General features: G+C 42.4%; 2 protein-coding genes across 2 annotated transcripts; both read left to right on the plus strand.

Moving 5' to 3' along the window:
* Window positions 1–977: 977 nt before the first annotated feature.
* lmod1a (leiomodin 1a (smooth muscle)) lies at window positions 978–4,306 on the plus strand (the record flags this gene model as incomplete). The annotated part of the gene is made up of 3 exons (XM_083639272.1): window positions 978–1,235; window positions 2,401–4,086; window positions 4,280–4,306. 3 exons carry the CDS (start codon window positions 978–980, stop codon window positions 4,304–4,306), a joined length of 1,971 nt encoding a protein of 656 aa, XP_083495398.1.
* Window positions 4,307–9,101: 4,795 nt separating this feature from the next.
* Window positions 9,102–19,764, plus strand: LOC310778635 (ras-related protein Rap-1b). The gene is made up of 9 exons (XM_083639120.1): window positions 9,102–9,155; window positions 10,750–10,887; window positions 13,131–13,219; window positions 13,744–13,812; window positions 13,935–13,991; window positions 14,085–14,225; window positions 16,838–16,981; window positions 17,180–17,296; window positions 19,005–19,764. The coding sequence occupies exons 3-8, from the start codon at window positions 13,163–13,165 to the stop codon at window positions 17,264–17,266; spliced, it is 555 nt and encodes a 184-aa protein (XP_083495246.1). The 5' UTR covers window positions 9,102–9,155; window positions 10,750–10,887; window positions 13,131–13,162; the 3' UTR covers window positions 17,267–17,296; window positions 19,005–19,764.
* Window positions 19,765–20,863: the final 1,099 nt, after the last annotated feature.

Raw genomic sequence — 20,863 nt, forward strand, 5'->3', positions numbered from 1 at the left:
TGAGACATCAAAACGTGTCGCTCATTGACGACACGTGTGCTCAGACTTTGCTAAGAGTTTTGTTGCACAGTTTTCGTGATAACGTGTGATTTGCCCCCCCATTCATTTGAATGGGGTTTCAAAATCGTTTCCATTAAATTAGCTGCAGCTCAGAAACCATAAGACCTGCTGCTACCAAACTTGGTAGGTAGGTTCACAGTCACCTTTCACTATGGGCGGAAAGATTACACTAGTTGACCACTAGGTGGCGCTATAACAGCCCTCTTTACGTTTTGGTCCATAACTTTGGATTTCCTTGGCTCCTCCTGCGTCTACTCACATAGGCCCACCCATTCCTGCCCACAACTACTTAGTACACCCTCGTAGCAACCATCTACGAACACCCTAGTGACCAGCCAGAAACACCCTAGCAACCAGTTAGTACACGCTTGCGACCACCTAGAGATTTCCTAGCTACACATTGCCGATTGGGGCTGTGTTTATACTGGATGGAAGGGCGGGGTCGAGGGCAGGGGCGTTACAAAGGGGCGGGGCGTCGCAAGGGCAGCAAGCACAATTAAATTTTCGTTCGGAAATTTTGCCATTTCTAGTTTTCTTTAATGTACTGTGATGAACTATTTACAGTAATCTGGGAAGGTGCTTTATGTACCGGGGGGGGAGCGGTGTTCAGGCCCTGATATCCCCAACTGTTGACTGTGTGGAGTCTATGCTAGAGACATAAGGCATACACACACCATAGCCTCTAATGTACTCCCACTCTGATTCTTCTCCCCCACCAAACTCGTGTGTGGCTGGAGAGAGGCGGTCCAGATGGTCCCACCTGACAAACCAATGGCCCCGCTCTTCTCCAAAATAGGGTGTGAGGAGGAGGAAGGCAAAGCTAATGGAGGTTAGTGCCAGAAGGAGGTCCATTACTTCAACCGTTTATTCCAGTGAAGATCAGGCCAAATAGCACCACAAAACAAACCCGGTCCAGAATGTCCAAAGTGCATGAGGATGATGAGAGCGCCGACGAGGAGGAGATTGACCTGCTGCTGGCCTGTCTGTCGGCCGAGGAGGTGGAGGAGCTGGGCACTGAGCTGATGGAGATGGCCCCCGACCTGGCCGTGCCTGTCGGGCTCCGGCAGAGGAACCAGACCGAGAAGAAGCCATCGGTCCAGTACGACAGGGAGGCCATGCTGGACTTCTGTGAACAAGAGACCAAGAAGCTCATTCAGAGGGAAATGTCTGTTGAGGTTTGTTGTTGTGTTTGTCCCCTATCCCCAAGCTGTGTTTGAATTATTCCATTCTAAATTATTAGTAACCCGTAGGATCTAAAGTCATGCTTTATCTGCAGGGTAAATGCAACGTCTAGCGGTGTTTCTTTTGACATATTGTGTAGATCTACATAGAACTGAGGCAAGCAAAAAAGGATGCGATAGATGCTAAAGTGAGTGCCCAGTTGCTTGCATTGTCTAATTTTGGAACAAATCTCTTCAATTGTTAGGAACCAAACATAGCCTACAACCATTTTCATTACTTATGTTATTGCATAATGCTCCATTATGGGTTGCATATCTCACACAAAAACAAAATCAACAAAAAAACATGCAAGGCCTATAAAAGAGAGCAAAGCTCCCCTGTCTAATCTGCCATAACATAAACAACGTGAAACAGCAAGGACTTATTTATTATTTCAGAGCACATTTGTCATCATTCAGGTATTTCCTGCATGCATGTTTATCCGATGCATAGCCACTCAGAATGGAGCTACTAAAGACCTGTAATAGAAACCAACCATACAAATTAGTTGACAAAACAAGTTCTGTTATAATACACTGTTACTACAATTCCTTTGCACTGCTATATCTCAAATCTCAATTTCCTTCACTTCCAAAGTGAGTTTGGTTGAGCAGCATGGAGGGGAGCTCAGGGACTCTGCAGCAGGCTCGTAATGTGCAGGACAAATTAAATTCCTGCTCATGCAGGAGGCTGCTGCCAAGCCAGACGGCCTTTTAAGGACTGGACAGTCAGAGTTTCTTCCAACGCACTCTTGTAAATCTCTTCCAGTGTGTTTTCTACAACAGCTTGCTTTCTAGACTCCAAACACTGACCAACGGGGCAGTGTTCACAAGCACAACATATTATTTTGCCGTTTTAAGTTCTGTAATGGTTAAACAGATAACCCCCTGACTTTTCATTAAGCATAACGATCTTGTGTCTTGTAAACCCATGGGGGTTGGGCACCTAGAGTGCATGACACGTCAATCAATCAATCAATCAATCAATCAGAAATGGATTTTCTAATGGGTGGTGTAGCCTCCCCTGAACATTCATTTTGTCGAAGTTGTTGTTGACAATGTTATTGCGCAATTAGAATATCTTGATCACTCACTGCTTTTAATCTGCTTCTTACTGAAGGGGGAGCCAAACCCCGACAGTGAGAGAAGAGGAAGCCAACCGATGACAGAGGTGGAGAAAGCCTGTGACCGCTGTGACACCCCAACCACAATGCCAGATCTCTGCAGCGGCGGAGTAAAAGCGGACGCCACCGATTTGGATATAAATAAGAACGAGAGATCTGAGGACGCAAAAGAGAAGCAAGAGAACAAACAGCAGGAGTGTGCTGCTGCCGGTGTGTTTCAAGACGGCGACAGAGGAGAACGTCAGAGTGTAAAGCTAACAGAGGCTGAGGAGGGTACACTAGAGGTGAAGGAGGAAATCAAAGAGGCGACAAACCAGAAGAGGCGTGACTGCAAAACACATGAGCTCGTATCAAAACTACAAAGAAAACATGAGACTGAAGCAGAGAAGGGCCGAAAAGAGGAGGGCAGAAAGAGAGTTGACTGCAAAACCAAAGAACTCATTTCAAAGCTGCAGGGCCAAGGCGACAAAGAGGATAGGAGGGAGAAAGAGGAGGATGGGAGGGGGATGGACAGACATGAAAAAAGACAAAAATTTAAGGATAGCAAAATTCGAGGCCTCCACCTTGAGAAGGAAAAGCAAAGTGAACTGGGGGGATCTGCAGTGGAAGACCATAAGATCAGTGAGAAGGAATATCACAAAGACAACACAAAGTCACACAAGAAAGCGTGGTCCAGAGAAAAGACAGGGACCGGTAATAAATGTGAAACTGACAATGCGAGCGACAATAGCAAAGCATCCCCAGCAGGTGAAAGAGAGGAGGGCGAGGGTGATGCTTCCGGTATGTTTGATGAGCTCCTCGAGAGGGTCAGGAGAAACGACCCGTCGCTGACCGAGCTGAACGTCAACAACTCGGACGCCATCCAAACTCAGACGCTGGTCCAGTTTGCAGAAGCACTTCGGGACAACGTCCACGTCAAGACTTTGGCTTTGGCAAACACCCGGGCCGACGACCGTGTCGCTTATGCCCTCGCCGACACCCTTCAGGGCAACGCCTGTCTGACCAGCGTCAATCTGGACTCCAACCACCTCACTGGCAAAGGCATCCTGGCTCTGATCCACGCAATGGAGGACAACGCAAACGTCACCGAGCTTCGCTTCCACAACCAGCGGCACATATGTGGGGGGAAAACCGAGATGGAGATGGCCCAGATGTTAAAGAGCAACACCGCACTGCTCAAGCTGGGCTATCACTTTGAGCTGGCCGGGCCCAGGATGACGATGACCAGCGTCCTGAGTCGCAATCTGGACCAGCAGCGCCAGCGACGGATGCTGGAGAAGAAGAAGCAGGCCGAGCAAACCCCTCCAGCTCAATCTGGCCTGAAATCCCTCTCGTTCCAGCACGTTCCTCCATCCAGACACGCGACACTGAAGAGTCATCTAGATGTGCAGCAGGTCAACAAGGATAAAACCACGCTCCCTCTGTTCAAGGAGAAAGGACGCATCATTAAGACACAGAATCCCTCCTCCACTGACCCCTCACTTGGGCCCTGCGTCAAGGTGGCACCAAAGTCGAATAGGTCTGGGCAGGTTTCTTCACCGGCTGCTGCACCTGCTCCCGTGCTGGAAGGCCTGGCACCCAGCAAACTGGACCGTCAGACTTCACGACAGACGGGAGGGAGAAGTACCAAGGGCCAGTTGCTCGACTCCATTCGCAACACCGCGTTGAAAGCTTTCAAAAAGGTTAGAAGAACTGATGAAAAAGGATATGATCTCATTATGTATTACACAATTAACAATAGTAGGCTATAACTTCAGGGCCTGCAAATGAGACAAACGTTCAATCATGTAAATTGGATTTTTGTACGGTGTAATTACATTTCACATGTAGGCTAACGGTGAATAAATGATCAGTAAGTCTCTTTCTCTCCTGCAGGTTGATGTTCCAAAGCGTCTTCGCTAAGGAATGAGATGCGCTCAACTGAACCGTGCCTGACTAACTGTACTTTATGAACATGAAATGTCTGCAAATATCAACGATTTTGTTTTGTGTTTGTGTTATGAGTGGACGGATGACTCTTGGAGCAACTCGACAGTCAACAGTGTCTTCACACACGCTCCACGCCCTGTGGTCTGTCGTCACGTCACAGCTGTTCTTTGATGTATCTTTCTCTTTGATGTTATCATGTTGTGTTGCGGTGCACCATTTTATTTTTACTCTGAAGAATGAGAACAAAATAGGAGTGAGTGTGCGTTAACCTGGATCTGCACAAGATCACGAGATCACAATCAAGTGTGTGTACTACAAGGGTAGGCTGCTTAACCCATTGATACCTGATGCAGCATTTGCGTGTAAATCCCTCATTTGTGTGTGTATCCCTTTAAGACCGCGAACCGCGTTAACGCGGTTCGCGGTCTTAAAGGGATACACACACAAATGCTGCATCAGGTATCAATGGGTTAAAGGAAAGTATAGGCAAGGCAAGTTTATTTGTATAGCACATTTCATAGACAGAGCAGCATATGACTAGTTACTTTCATCTGAAAGTAATAAGTTACTTTACAATATTACTGTCTGTGTAGAGTAACTCCTTACTTATTACACTACTTTTGCATTACTTTCACCAAAACAACAGCAGCAGCAGAATGACCGTCCCGAAAAATAATGTCAACCGTCTTGAAGTCAGTGTAAACAATCCAAAATTCTAAATGTTATTCTTTTCCTTTGTTATTGTCATCTGTAGTGGTTATTTGAGTAAAAACACACAGTTTGATTAGGAAATGATTGTATCTTTATTTAAATATGTGCTTTGATTAAAAAAAAAGTAACTCAATTTGTAACTTGAGTTACTTGACAAAGTAACTGGTATAATATTACTGAAATCCTATTGGTAATAAGTTATATTACTGCGTTACTGCTAAAAGTAATATATTACATGTAATACGTTACTTTTGTAATGAGTTACCCCCGACACTGAGACAGAGTGAGGCAATTCAAAGTGCTTTACATAAAATAGATAAAAGAAAAGAGCATAGAGAAATAAAAAGGTTTACAAAGTGAAAAAAGAAGAGATACAATTCGATTTAAAGAAGTTACAATCAAATGTTGTGCATGAAGTTAGGTTATGGTTTATAACTTTTATGACTGTGGACCTCTATTGAAATTACATTCCTCAACTTTAGTTTGTTTGAACAAAGGCTGGAACATTTTGTTTGACTAACATAGTAAGATTGCTCTTAAGCACACATCAAGATGATACCCACAACCATAAGTCGTCTTGTGATGCGCTGCCTCCTATCTGTCATGAATGCTATATCCATATTTGGCCATTGTAATGAGGAAGATACGCAGCAAGAGTATACTCATCCAATCCATTCAATTATTGGGCCATAGCCAACTGGGCGTCTCGCTCTCATGGGCTTCGTGATGCCAGAAGGCACAGAGAATAGTCAGGCTCACAGTGACACAGAGAATAGTCAGGCTCACAGTGACACAGAGAATATTCAGGCCCGCAGTGACACAGAGAATAGTCAGGCTCACAGTGACACAGAGAATATTCAGCCCCGCAGTGACACAGAGAATAGTTGTTGTTGTTGTTGTTGTTGTTTAGTTACACATATAAAAACAATTACAAAAAAATACAATATATAATCAGCATTGAATGTGCAGGAGAATTGCCTAAAAACCCTCCAGGGGCTTAGGTGTGGCATTCTCCAGGTAGCGTATTATCATCAGATTTTCATCAGTATTTCATCCCTCATCCCTCCACCCACCCCCCCCCCCCCCCCACACACACACACACACACTCACACACACACACACACACACACACACACACACACACTCACACACACGCACATAATGCAAACAAGTGGAATAAACGCTAAACACTAAAGTGGGCACTTACTGTATGCTGTATAGCTTCAAGTTTTCATAAGAAGAGTAAAAAAAAATACTCACAAAAAATGACAAGAAAATGAACAAAAGACGACAAAAATAAAACAAGCTATGTTTAGAGACAACCATTAGACCACAGTTTGTATAGGCAGCCCATATGGAAAATACTGTATGTATTAGCTAGGAGAAGTGATTTCAATGCACTTTTGAACTTCTGTGAAGAGAAATCCAAAAGATGTGAAGGCAAAGCATTCCATATCTTGGACCCTCTGTAGAGTATACTGAACTGGGATTGAGAAGTACAGTGGTCTGAGGAGACTAGAGCTGCGTGTGGAGGAGTAATTATAAAATTGGTAACTATATACAAACATGTCATGAAAAAAAGGGGGAAGGTCTCTTTTTAAGGAACTATGAATGAACAAATAATCCAGTCTGGAGATGGTTCACTTGATAAACACTGAGGATACCTAAATGAAGAATAGTCCCAGTGGAAATTATGTCAACAAAAAAGAGGAAGATCAAATGGAGGGAAATATTTAGACACTACCAATTTTGTGACCCACTTAATACAGTAGTTAAAGATGTGTTTAAAAAACAAATAAAATGGTGGCTAAGGTGTGACCGATTATAGCCTACAGACCACTGGGCTTCTGGCTGTTCTGAGACTAAAATCTGGTGTTTAGTTACACCGACAATTTGAGTGCTTCACAAACAGCAAATCTAGTGTGTTGAAAGTTTCTGAATGCTCAATAATGAGAGTGAAGACACTCTTCTCACTCTTTTGTGGTGCCTATACGTGTGCACGTAAAACCCTCTATCTTGGTGCACACCCTAACAGGACAGATGCACAAACCACACGGGTCCTGAGGTGGGTGAATTCTTATTAGAATTCATTATTGTGTTTGCCTTGAGCTCACTCGAGCCTCTCGTGCAAGGAAACAAAAAGGCGGTGGTTCCCAACCTTGGGGTCGCAACCCTAAGTAGGGTCGCCTGTTTTTGTTTTTTAACACCACACACAATTTGTAGAATTGATGCCATCACTGATGTCACTCGAGTCATTGTGATGTCATCAGTGAGTGATGTCATCTTGACGATGTCCCCAGTGATGCCACTCGAGCAATTACAATCTTACTACCATTATACGGTGGGTGGCGTTTACTACTACTAACTATAATAGGGTGGCGTTTCGTGTCTGAGGTCCCTAGATTTTTGCAATGTCAATGTGGGGTCACATGCAAAAAAAGGTTGGGACCCCCTGGTGGTGTAAAGGCTTAAGCAGTCAACACTCCCCTCTGCGATGTGTTATCAGACAGTGTTAAAGAACAGACTGAAAAGGCCGGCAAGACAGATGCAGCTTCAAAGCGTCTGGAACTGACGTCTGTGGTGGAGACCATCTCGCTTATTGGTAACTGGTGCATTATTATCACTGTGTCCACTAAATACTGCCAGGCACTTCCTCTCACCAGCGCCATGTGATCACAAAAGTGAAATATGTACCGCCTTATCAGATACAGCACTTGAAAAGGATCCAGTTCAGATGGCAGTTCCAACGTATTTCAGCTCAGGAGTGAGTCCACACCAAATGGTGGCATCCCACATGTTCGATGGATCGTTTCCCAGGCCAGTGCTTTCATAATCCATTCAACAACAATACAAGGGGGATGTCAGCAGTCTGTTTTCATGCTAAAATACAACACAACAGGAGCAGAACAATTTCATGAACTATTTCTGACAAGAACATAAACATACCTGTGATTAGATTGCAAGGACTGCAAGTGCACTGCACTGCACCCAATCAATGACCCCAAGACCAGGCAAGAGAGTGGGAGGGTCGTCACACTTTTAGATGTTTTATTACAGAAAGTGTATGAAACCCATGATTAAACTAGTCATGCATGCTGTCATTGTGTTACTTATGGTTGGAATTCATGTGAAAATAAGTATTACCCTTTTTGCTAGGGACCCCCTGGAACCCCCTCAACAACCCCTAGGAGTCCTCAGACCCCACTTTGAGAACCACTGCTTTATGATATAATGTACATGCTCTGTCATCAGCACCATAACACACACACACACACACACACACACACACACACACACACACACACACACACACACACACACACACACACACACACACACACACACACACACATACACACTTTTTCTCACAGGGTAATGAAGTCAGTCAGTGTGTGGATAGTTGTAAATTATATTATTGAACTGTGTGTACCTCCTCAGGAAGACAAGTTCACCAATTAGGTGACATCCCAGCACTGGAAATGGAACATCCTTTCAATTCCCAGTTGTCACAAACTTTAATCTCTAGTGCTGCATTTCTAACAATCACTGTTGTGCCTATTCATCACTGACCTTTAAATTAATTTATAGCCTACATTTTGTTTGAAATATGCAATAGGGGGCCGTGTATGAAATTCACTATTCAAAATACAGAGAGTTTGTAAATGAGAGAGTTGGAGCAAAAATCATTGTTGATGCAAACCAGTCCCACATCATGTTTATGCAACTCACTGGTATGTTGGAGTCAGTGTAGCCCAATCATCTCTTTACTGGATCTTTGGACCAGTCTGAAGCATCCACATAAATAAATAAAGGGGTTGTACTGAAACCAGTGCAGTAAACTGTGAAGAGAAAGAGATCCACACTAATATCCTGATGTTGTAGCTGGTAGTCCGAGTTTATGAAGAAACGTGCAAAGGGCAGAACAGAACAATACTTTATGATCAAGATGTGGGATATGTTTGAGTTGAAGAGGTGTATTATTTATATTGATTTATATTGGATCTTAACCTGGACAGCTCTGATAGGCTGATCATGATCCAATCAATAGCTGCTGTCCCGACCCTTCCGTACATTCGCCCAGTGTGATTTAGCGCACACATAGCGGAACACGGTAAGTGCCTTGTACAGCTTTGCTCCTGTGTAAAATTGGCACTTTGATAGCTAAGCTAATTATCCAAGATGTAACATTGGATAATTAATAATTAGTTCACAAAATATTAGCCTATTTCCGGTTAGATGGTAAAAATGACGAGTTCACTGTGGCAGAAGAATTTGGGGTGTAAAATAGCGTACTCGTTAGCTAGCTAACGTACCCGGATTGACTAATGTTAGCTAATGACTAACTAACGAGTTCGTAACATGGGTTCGTTTTTCAAGTAATTTACCGACTAACGTTAACTTTCTCGCCGTCAGTTAGTTCGATAGTAGCTTACACAAGCTAACGGCAAACCAGCTGGCTGCTCTGAGCCCCAGGCCAAATACAAAAGCTGGTTTGTGAGCATAGAAAAATTGCTAGCTGGCTAGCTAACTTCTCGCCTGCCGACGTTAGCTAAACAGCTAAAGTTAGCGTTAGCCGCTAGGTAGGGAGGCTAAGTTTGTCAGCCAAGAGCTAGCTAACGCTAAACTGCTAAATTAACTTTCTATCCAAATATACATTATCTAGCCATTGTTAACGATACCGACTTTCACTGTGTCTATGTTATCGTTAAACGTTGTAACAGTTTCTTCCACAAGCACTTAAAACGCTACTTCCATTGGGAAACTAACTAATAGCCCCACCCTTCCTTTCGAAATCAACTGCACCAAGTAGACATGAAAATAACTTTGTGTAGATGTTGATAATGTATCTTACGTTAACGCGAAAGCGCCCCACATAGGTAATTTCAAGAATACTTTGACAAGATCAAACGCTTCCAGGTTTTATAAATCGACCTCAATCAGAAGTTTAGCATTTTGTGCTCTTCAGTGAAATTAAAACGCATTTTGCCCCCTTCTGGCTCCAACAGGCACGCACAAACGTAGCTACATTCAATCATAGCAAGTCCTGTCTATGGATCATTTAACTTTGTAATTAATTTATTGAATTTATTCATTTGTTAAGAAGGAAAACATTCGGGCCTTTGTTAAATGTTCATAATTGCAATTTAGGTTGATCAGCTAGGTTTTAAGATATGAAACTGGTTTGTGTGCTATTATCAAACATTTGGACATTTTTCATACAGTGAGATTATATAGGTTTTATAAATGCTAGGTTACTATTGTACCCTATATATGTAGCTAGCCAATATTTTATCTTATTTGTGTTTTAGACAGAGCTAACCTGTTGACACATAGGCCCATGCAGCACACAGTTTGGCTACACCAATAAAGTCATCACCAAAAGCATATGACCCGGCCAACTCACTTTATGACTGTACATGCAGCATAGCAAACTTGAAACTTCCATGTATGAATATGATGAGTGTTCCTTATTGGCTGTTTTACCAAAGGTCTCCAGTGTATTTTGCATCCATAATCTAAAATGTAAAATAATAATAATAATGTTAAAAAAGGGGCCAAACTATTCATCCAAAGGTGCAATTTGTATTATTATTATTATGTTTAACAGGTGAGCAAAAGTATAGGTTTTGCAGTAAATTATTCCAGTTTTACCAATAATGTAGTGTTGACCTGAATGCACATGCTTCGATATTGGTATGCTTTAGGTCCAGTTTCCTGTTTGAATCCCTTGGCTCCCAACACACCCTCAGCACCTGCCTGCCGACATCAGTCCATTTGAGGATCTGCTGGCCCCCCCTCGCCAGATGTAGAGGGAGTTGTCATCTACAGCAGCCGTGTACACGGTAGGTTAGGCTGTTCTCACAGCCCGAGTGGTTTGTTTTTGTCTGTTTGACAATGGTGCAAAGTACACTTGTGTTAATAAAGGCTTTGCACATTTGTAGACGCAGTGGTGAATGTTTGTTTATAATATATTTTGGTTCTTGATCATTATCTGTACAATAAAGTGTTTGGTCATCATTAGTTGTTAACATCAAGGTCTGTCAGCGGCTAAGCTAGCAGAAATTCTTGACTGGGATTGGTCAAGGTTGTCAGCTTGGGTGCTTGATACTTGAGATGTGTGTGGCTACTAGGTACATATCTAATCAGTGGAAGGCTTATAGGCTTCTGGCCTATCTGATATAAAGGCTTTGCAGCAAATTCTGTGACACCCACATTTACATTTTAATCAATTTGGTTTGCCTTTACGTGGGCTAATAAAGGCATAATACACATGTTGCATCACACCTATAGACGCATCACCTCACCCTGGTAATGATTTCAGAGCAGTGATCATGCATGCTCCTCTCTGATCTCTATTTTCTGTTTGTATGGTGCACTTGAGTAGAGGAGGATCATGACAATGGCTCTTTGTGGAGTGCCTCATGTGCCCGTCTCTCACTGTGGGCTTCTGCTGCGGCTTCATACGTCCTAGTTAGAATTGCAAATGCCGACCGAGTGTGACAGAGTGCTTTTTGTATTGTTTGTCTCAGCGTTTGACAAAGGTCCCACAGATCGCCAGACCCCAGCAGCATGATGAGTCCATTCAAAGAGGCTCTTAAATGAGATTTTGTTGTGTATCGCCCCCTCCCACCTCTTTGACGTTGGTGCATCAAATGAACATATTTGCATTTTACAATTAGATGTTATTGAGCAGAGCTTATTAAATCACTACGTTGCTTTAGTAAAACAAGCTTCACCTTTTAGCACAGTGTATGTAAGTAATTCATTCATTATGACTGCCCCGCATATCTGTTGTTGCCACCACTCGGTTGCTTTGGGAGGGACATGGTCTCTTATCAAGTTGAAGGATCACTTAAAGAAAAAAGTGCCTTCTTTGTCTTAAAATATTTCCGCCTGGCTGTGACCAGTTTTCTGTGACTGCCGATGTTGTCGAGGCCCAGTGCGGTTTTCGAAACTGGGCCAGACTGATGGAATTGGTGACTTCTCTGTGGCCTTTCTCCTCCATATTGTAATGAGATGAAGTTATTTGTGGCACTGTGCTCTTACCTAATGAGACTGCACAGAGCACTGCCATATTCAGGATCTAGTGCTGCGGCGCTCCAGAATGCGACCATGTGGTCTGACTGTGCAAGTCCTTTTTTTTCCCTCCAGTAGGGCCACTTGATTGTTTATTTGGTGCCAGTGCCACCAGTGCCAAAAGTAGGTTTGAATCCCTGGAGTGGAGGAACCTGAGAGGAACCTGCCTCAGTGCCTCTGGCTTCCTTCACTTCATCTTGGCTTCTTTGTTTGAAAAGAGAGGAGGAGGGGGCGCCGCCATCATGACAGCTGAAGTCCCAAGGTAGTGGGTGGGAAAGAAAGCACATTTTTTTGGCAGACGAAGGAAAGTTTAATCTGCTGATGTCAGCAGTGATTATTCATTGTCATAGATACTGTACTTGGGGAGGGTCGAAAAGCGTTTCTGTCGATGCCTTGTTTTGGATGCAACCCTGCTGTAATAGCTGGTAATTATGGGTGAGGTTTATATAATGAGCTCATGGATGTATTATTTAACATAATTTTACTGTTATTTTCCTTTGAGAAATAATCTACACAGAGTATTTAGGAAAAGTATACTAGTTGTTTAGCTTTATGTCAGGGCTCTAGCTCCCCTAGGACCTCCTGTCCTCCCGGGAGACGATAAACATACGGTTGGGGAGGATATAAATTAATTTTGGGACGAAAGTTTAAAAATAAATGCTAACGTTACAATGAATGGCGGTGAAAATGAAGCTGATGCACATTTTGTTTTGTGTAGCACACACGCACAAAGTGTTGCCAAATTGGCGACTTTTCAGACTCCAATGGTGACTTTAATTGATACCTAACTGATCATGTAGAAAAACAAAACAAAAATGTTATATTGTGGGTGGCCCACATTCATTTCGGGGACGACAAATTGTATTTCGGGACAGTTCCGGGAGGATGGTGAAAAAGGTTAGTTAAGAGCCCTGTTTCTGTGTCTTAGGAGCTTTTCCTGTAATTGTAAATGAAATGACTTGTGCTGGCATCAGATTCACTTCATCATCCTTGCGCTCTCTTCTTACAGACCCTTGTACTGTCCAGTGAAGTTGCCCCACCATGCGTGAGTACAAGCTAGTGGTGCTGGGATCAGGAGGCGTGGGGAAATCAGCACTGGTGAGTGATGACTGCCACCTTGTAGGGCTCAGAGTCACCCCGTGGCCCATAATCTGCACCCATATTGATCTTATTTTTTATTACAATTTGAACAATACTATTGATTTGATATTACGCAATTTGCAGTATCTTGGCTTGAAAAAGAACATTAAATTATATTTTATATTATTATATGTATTATCCTTCAAGAGAAACCAAGTTTTATTTTTGCAATAACAATTACTATTGCCATTGTTATGACTTTAAATCAGTTTCTTTTAAGCGTTACCAAATTTATACAATGTTAAGTTGAGATGAAGAATCCTAATATTCAATTTCACAATTATTAAGTGTCTTTTATTCTTTGTTTTTGTTTGGAAGCAGACCTGGATGAAATATTTACTTGAATGCATACCATGTTTTTCATGTGCCTATTCTTCGTGCAGTGAGCTCGATTGTCATTTACAAATATGTCTGTGTCATTTTCTGTTGATTAGTGATGTCTCTCTTTGACGCTCTCCTTCCCTTCATTTTGTCCCTTCCAGACAGTCCAATTTGTGCAAGGAATTTTTGTGGAAAAGTACGACCCCACAATAGAAGACTCCTATAGAAAGGTAAAGGCAGAAAAAAACAAAATGTGCTCAACATTTCATACAACTGCATCGACTTGTGTGCAGCGAACTCATGAACCCTTACCTGTATCATCATATTTACCTTGCTTCCTTGTCTCTAACAGCAAGTTGAGGTCGATGGGCAGCAGTGTATGCTTGAAATCCTGGACACAGCCGGAACAGTAAGTCAAGTCCATTATAGATGGATTATAACGTGCAGGACAAAACCAACCAGGCTGATGGTGGCTTCTCCCCCCCTTCTTCTCGTTCTGTAGGAACAGTTCACGGCTATGAGGGACCTGTACATGAAGAACGGCCAGGGCTTTGCCTTGGTCTACTCCATTACAGCACAGTCGACATTTAATGACCTACAGGACCTCCGGGAACAGATCCTGCGAGTAAAGGACACTGAGGATGTGAGTGTCACAGTATCACTTCCAATGAACACACAGCACCTGTCAAAAAGCTGTCATACTTTTTGCTTATTGTTTTAATCATTATTTTTCTGTTCAGTTCAATCAAGTAGTGAAGTAAGTGATTTCATCAGATGTGTAAATTACAATCTATGAATTGCAAAATCAGATGACACAGGAGGGGTTATCTAGATGAAATATAGAACATTTTTGGGCGCACCCCTAAGAAAACGGACCCACTTTGGGCATAGGTGCACTAGACTGATGTCTTAGTTGGTAATCAGTGGGGATGGACATTTTAAGTTATTTCAATATTTGAGCACTCTCTTACTATGATCGAGTAACTGGGTACTCAAAAGAAGGAAAGAAGAAGAAGAAAAAATGCGGGGTGCGTGGGGTCCATGTGGAGACACAAGCGGAACCAAAGTTTGGCTGTTAAGCAGTTAATTTGGCATAAGCCATATACCCCTAAGAATATCTATTACTATGGTAATGACAGCAGGGGTGATCTGCTGTCTAGGGGCTGTTCACACATAACGTTAGCATTTTTTCATGGAAAAAGCGCTGCCTGGAGCACTTTTTGTGTGAGGAGAAATAAACGGACGGACCATGATAAAGTGATCTGACGTTAGCTTAGCAGCTGTTAGCCTGCCTCAGTAACTCTGGTGGTTGACTGCCTTGTTCGAACAGACAATAGTGTTGTTGTGATACAAGAGAAGGTTCAGGTATTTCCAATACATGTCGGTATAATCCATACTGCTTTATGATCACTGTAACAGAAACGTAAATCCACTGATTACAACGTCTGGTGTTCTGCCCAAAAGTGCTAACTGCAAACAAGTGATTAACGTTAGCTGCAGTGCTAAATAGTGGTCGCCATGAAGCGATTGTCTCCCAAAAAGTGATTCTTTCTCCATACATTATTTGTTGTGGCTAATGTTATGGGAAACGTGTAATGGTAAAACTTTTGCTCTCACAAACGACAGTGGAGTCAGTAAACTAGTGCAAAGTTTTAAATTAGTTTTATCGGGCTTGCGTTATGGAGAAACGTGTGTGCGAGTACCCGAATGGTAGAAACGTTACTCGAATAGTAACGTTATGAACGAGTACACGAGTACTCTCGCCATCCCTAGTAATCACATCTGTGAAATTATTTTAAGTTAAAGAATACTAACAGAAATTATAGAATAATTATTTGGTGAGCATGAATTTAATTGTTTAACATTATTCTGCATATGTTAGCAGTTATATGTCAATATCAGAATATTTTACGATTATTGTGATATTCATTTTGGCCCTATTGGTACTATGAGCTAGATTCTCGATGAATCTGTACAGTGAGTCTCTCATGTCTTTAATGATGGTAACCTTCTGTGTCACACTATATAATGTGCCCGTCTGTGCAACCTCTTCTGCGTCACACTATATAATGTGCCTGTCTGTGCAACCTCTACTGTGTCACACTATATAATGTGCCTGTCTGTGCAACCTCTTCTGTGTCGCACTATATAACGTGCCTGTCTGTGCAACCTCTTCTGTGTCACACTATATAATGTGCCTGTCTGTGCAACCTCTTCTGTGTCACACTATATAATGTGCCTGTCTGTGCAACCTCTTCTGTGTCACACTATATAATGTGCCTGTCTGTGCAACCTCTTCTGTTTCACACTATATAATGTGCCCGTCTGTGCAACCTCTTCTGTGTCACACTATATAATGTGCCTGTCTGTGCAACCTCTTCTGTGTCACACTATATAATGTGCCTGTCTGTGCAACCTCTTCTGTGTCACACTATATAATGTGCCTGTCTGTGCAACCTCTTCTGTGTCACACTATATAATGTGCCTGTCTGTGCAACCTCTTCTGTGTCACATTATATAATGTGCCTGTCTGTGCAACCTCTTCTGTGTCACACTATATAATGTGCCTGTCTGTGCAACCTCTTCTGTGTCACACTATATAACGTGCCCGTCTGTGCAACCTCTTCTGTGTCACACTATATAATGTGCCTGTCTGTGCAACCTCTTCTGTGTCACACTATATAATGTGCCTGTCTGTGCAACCTCTTCTGTGTCACACTATATAATGTGCAACTTCTTCTGTGTCACACTATATAATGTGCCTGTCTGTGCAACCCCTTCTGTGTCACACTATATAATGTGCCTGTCTGTGCAACCCCTTCTGTGTCACACTATATAATGTGCCTGTCTGTGCAACTTCTTCTGTGTCACACTATATAATGTGCCCGTCTGTGCAACCTCTGTGGCGGCCATTGATCCCTGTTCATCTTGCGCTCATTAGAGGCAGCTCTGTGGGACAGAGGGCAAAGCAAAGGGGGGCAGCATCTGTGTAACGGGATGAAAATGTCAGTGCTGTTGTTAGACGCTATCTTCCACTTTCACTTTTGCTCTCTTGCTTGCTCCTGATTTAGAGAGAGGATGTGAAGCATGCTGAGTCTGTGCTTTATTTATTAATCATAGCCGGTTGCCTGATGCTGCCTGTATATGTTTGTCAAAGCAATATTTCACTTTGGTTAACATGGGGGAAAAAAAGGTTCTACCAAAGTAAGATATTGCTGTGAAAAGCTCCTAACACTAACCCTCTTATTTGATCAGGTTCCCATGATCCTGGTGGGAAACAAGTGTGACCTGGAGGACGAGCGCGTGGTTGGCAAGGAGCAGGGCCAGAACCTGGCCCGTCAGTGGAACAACTGTGCCTTTTTAGAGACTTCAGCTAAATCAAAGATCAATGTTAATGAGGTATGTTCCAAATGCTGCATAATGCCATTGATTTGAGTGAAGAATTAAGGTGGTAATATAAAGTGAAATGGAATTCACATGCAAAGGAAATGAAATGCGTAGAAATGACACAATTACTAGCGTCACACTGCAAAGCATTCGTTTTGAGATTTACTGCAGCGAGATGTTCTTCTAACCACTGAGCTCCTTCTGTTGTAGATTTTCTATGACCTGGTGCGGCAGATCAACAGGAAAACGCCGATGGAGAAGAAGCCGAAAAAGAAGCCGTCTTGCACACTGCTCTAAATGCTCCTCCTACAAGCAGCTCCAGGCCAGGTGAGTGGCAGGTCAAATAGGTTGTAATCCAGATTATGTGCAAGGGAGTCCACTGCTCATGGAATCTGTGGATAAGGAAAGCAAGTTCATGAATCTGATGTCATAGAATGGGCGGGGTTTGGAATTTTCGGGGGATTTTAGAGGATCTAGTAGAATGTATTTTACAGCTTGTCGGCACATTGAGCGGCCATCAGCTGTTTCTCCCCATACAGCGGCCACTTCTTCACAGCAAGGACACGTTTGGTTTGCCAGGGTAAATTCACAGTGCATAGGATTGAAAATACCATTGGATTTGTAGGGAACAAGATGGTAAGAGTGATCAAAGTTTGAATTAAAAGTAAATTTTTGCTCTGTGGTGGCAACAAGTTTTATATCCCTTTAGACCTTTTCTGAGCTGAAAAACAGCCAAAACATTAAAAAAAATGAAGTCATGATGTTTCATAGTCATGAAACATCAGGGGATTTTTGAAAGTATCAACCAATTATGCCCTAGCTATATTATATCTCTATCCAGTTTCTTCATTGACTTCATGAGAAACGGGAAACGATAGTGAAAAGTGCGCCCTCAGCAGTTTCAGATCAAGTGATGAACTTTTGGAAACCCCAGGAACTGTGGTCAAATGTGAAAGTGAAAAATGTGCTTAGAAGCATTGCCTCGTTTTATGTGGAGTTGATTCAATGGAAGCCAGCGAGCCTCTGCTGCATCCTGCGGCTCCATCTGCTGTTGAACCTTGTAGCATTGCCTCTTGTTTCAATAGCCTTTAAAATAATGTATAGTCTACTCTATAGTCTAATACTCTCAGCTGAGTCTAAACATGTTTAATTACCAGACTGAGACTGAAAACAAACTAGTCTACTCTTTCAATTTACTCCTATCTTTGAATAGTCACAGTGCCGTGCATTGGCCTTTGGACTTGTGGATCAAGTCATTCATATGACCCTTTATCACTAGCATATCCAAAGTGATTTAACATAATAACATATATGTGGACATGTTCAATAAGATTGTCCAAACTGTACTGGAGCCACTGAGGGGTTGGTAAAATTCTGGACATTATTCTTGTCGGTTTGGAATATTTTGAGGTCTGGTTCACAGTCTTGGTGATCTCTCTGGGATAAACTCCACGTGCAAATTAAAGCCCCCAACTAAGACTCCCCCCCACCCCCAAACAGCTAGTGTGCTCCCAGCATTTTCAGTGATGTGTACTAGGGATGTCACGATACTAGAATTTCTACTTCGATACCGATACCCAGGAAAATATCGATACTCGATACCATTTTCGATACCACGCGGCGGGATGACAACACATCAAGAGGCATACAAAATAAACAAAGACAGATGGACGGACAGACAGATGCACGCTTCTCCATAATCTAGGCCCGATAAAACTCATTCAAAACTTTGACCTGACACAGCAGATTACACCTGATCTAGTCATCAGCCTATCATAACATAGCAGATTACCCCTGCTCTAGTCATCAGCCTCTCAGAATGTTTTGAACTTGTTGAAGCAAACGATACCCACCAATGGAGGGAGAAATCAGTGGTATGTTTGATTTTTCATTAAGAGAACGCACTGCTGATATTGATTGATACAGTTGCAAATAAGTATTGTATCCGTTTCAAATTTTTAGTATTTACTTTTATCGATACTCTTGATACTTTTGACAACCCTAATGTGTACTCATTCTTGTTTCCTGTGTGCAGGACCTTGTAATGGTCACCTGCTGCCCAGTTGGAACGTGCCAGCATTCCCAGCCCTCTCCAGAACATTTTGAAAAGGCCAACAGATAATTCACCACTCTTGAAATGCGAGGAGATGGCACATACTTTCAAGATCTTCTTCTCTGCTTTTTAATGGCAAGGAAATCCACCTGTTTCCTTTTTTTTTATTTGCCATTGTCAGCCTTGTGTGATGACAACTCTTTGTTTTTGTGTTTTCTTTTCCAACGTGTCTTTCTTTTGGAAATATCGCTTTAAAAGAAAAGAGCGCGTGGGTGTAAATCCATATATGGGGACTAAACTTGTTTTATTGAAAGTAACAGAAATCTTTGGCATATTGTGACTATACGTTTGCAAAAGAAACCATGTGAAATGTTGGCCTTGGCATACCTTTGTGCACTAACGGTGTCAACAAAAATGCATTATTGTCCATAAGTTTCTTGCTCCTATACTTACAAGGATGTGTATTCGTGAGATAACATCTTTCCTAAGTGACTTTGTTTTATATTGAGAGCTGCAAGGCTTTCATATTTCCCATAATATATTCTAATTCCATTTTTGCATAATAAAGCTAAGGAAATTAGTATTTTATAGACTGATGAGGGGGAAATTATGCATTTTGATTTCTGTCTTGAGGCTCAAAATATATTGTACTAAACCAACTCTAATATTGCTTTTTGTGTTACCCTGTCATAAATGATTTTCCAGCTTTTATGAATGATTAAATTTTAGTACATTTTCATTATTTTTTGGTCTTAGTTTTTTCCTTATTGAGAGTGTTATTTGTAAGATGCATGGCTGAAGTTATTCAGATCGACAGATTATACTAGGCCATCTCTTTTGTGCAATGATGAGCAATAATAGTTTATTTCCAAGAAAGTCTCCAAAAACCTGAAGATCGAACAAGGCAAATTAAGAAGCCGTTCTCCTAGCAGCAACTTTCAGAGCAAATGCCATAAGCTTTCCTTGTCAAAGGGGATAAACCACAGTGAAGCTTCAAACAGCAGGTGTGAGAAGTTTCAGGTGAGTTTAATTGCAGCAGAGGTCAGAGCCTTGTGTCCACGGCTTCAGCCCAGGCTCTCAGCAGCAGAGAGAAATGAGTGCAACAAAAGCAGAATATAAATTTTGGACAACTGAATGTTTAACCCTTGTGCATCCGATTCTTGTATTAATTAAATTAAGCATCAGAGCCCTGTGACCCCCTCAAGGGCCACTGGGGGTCCCCGTACCCCCACTTTAAGAACCACTGCCTTCATTTGTAGGCTACTAGGTTATAGCCAGGTTAGTTTTAATCTGTCGAGTCAAAAACATTCCATGTTTGCAGGTGACGATCTTATTTGAAGATGAGATCTCATTGAATCTATAACCTATTTCATATTTCGTCATATTAGATTCAAATTTATACCCACATATAATTGTACTACTTATCACTGTAAAACACTCGTAGGACGTAGATCTAAATATCGCACGTTATGGCACATAGTATTAAGTATAACTGGCTGTCCGGTGCGCCCTCTCTACCGAACATGCGCACGAAGACCTGCATATTGGCACACAGTCCGTCCAATCACAGTGAGGCAGCGGTGGCACTCACTCAGCCAATCACACTCGCCTTCTTCGTTGTGTTTGGCCGTCCTGCAGCAGAGTGATATTTCAGAAAGAAATGTAAGTAATGTCTTCCTTTTGCTGCGTGTTGGGGTTGTAACATGAGAGCATGTGTGTGTGTGTGTGTGCGCAGTGTCAAGTGTAGTGTGTCTAGTGAGCTGAACGCAGCTGCTGGTTGCAGCCAGCCAGGATGCACCGTCATCCGCCCGCCCAGCGCCTCTATGGTGGTGCTGTCATGT

The sequence above is a fragment of the Poromitra crassiceps genome (assembly GCF_964638095.1).
Source record: "Poromitra crassiceps genome assembly, chromosome: 6".
NCBI lineage: Eukaryota > Metazoa > Chordata > Actinopteri > Beryciformes > Melamphaidae > Poromitra > Poromitra crassiceps.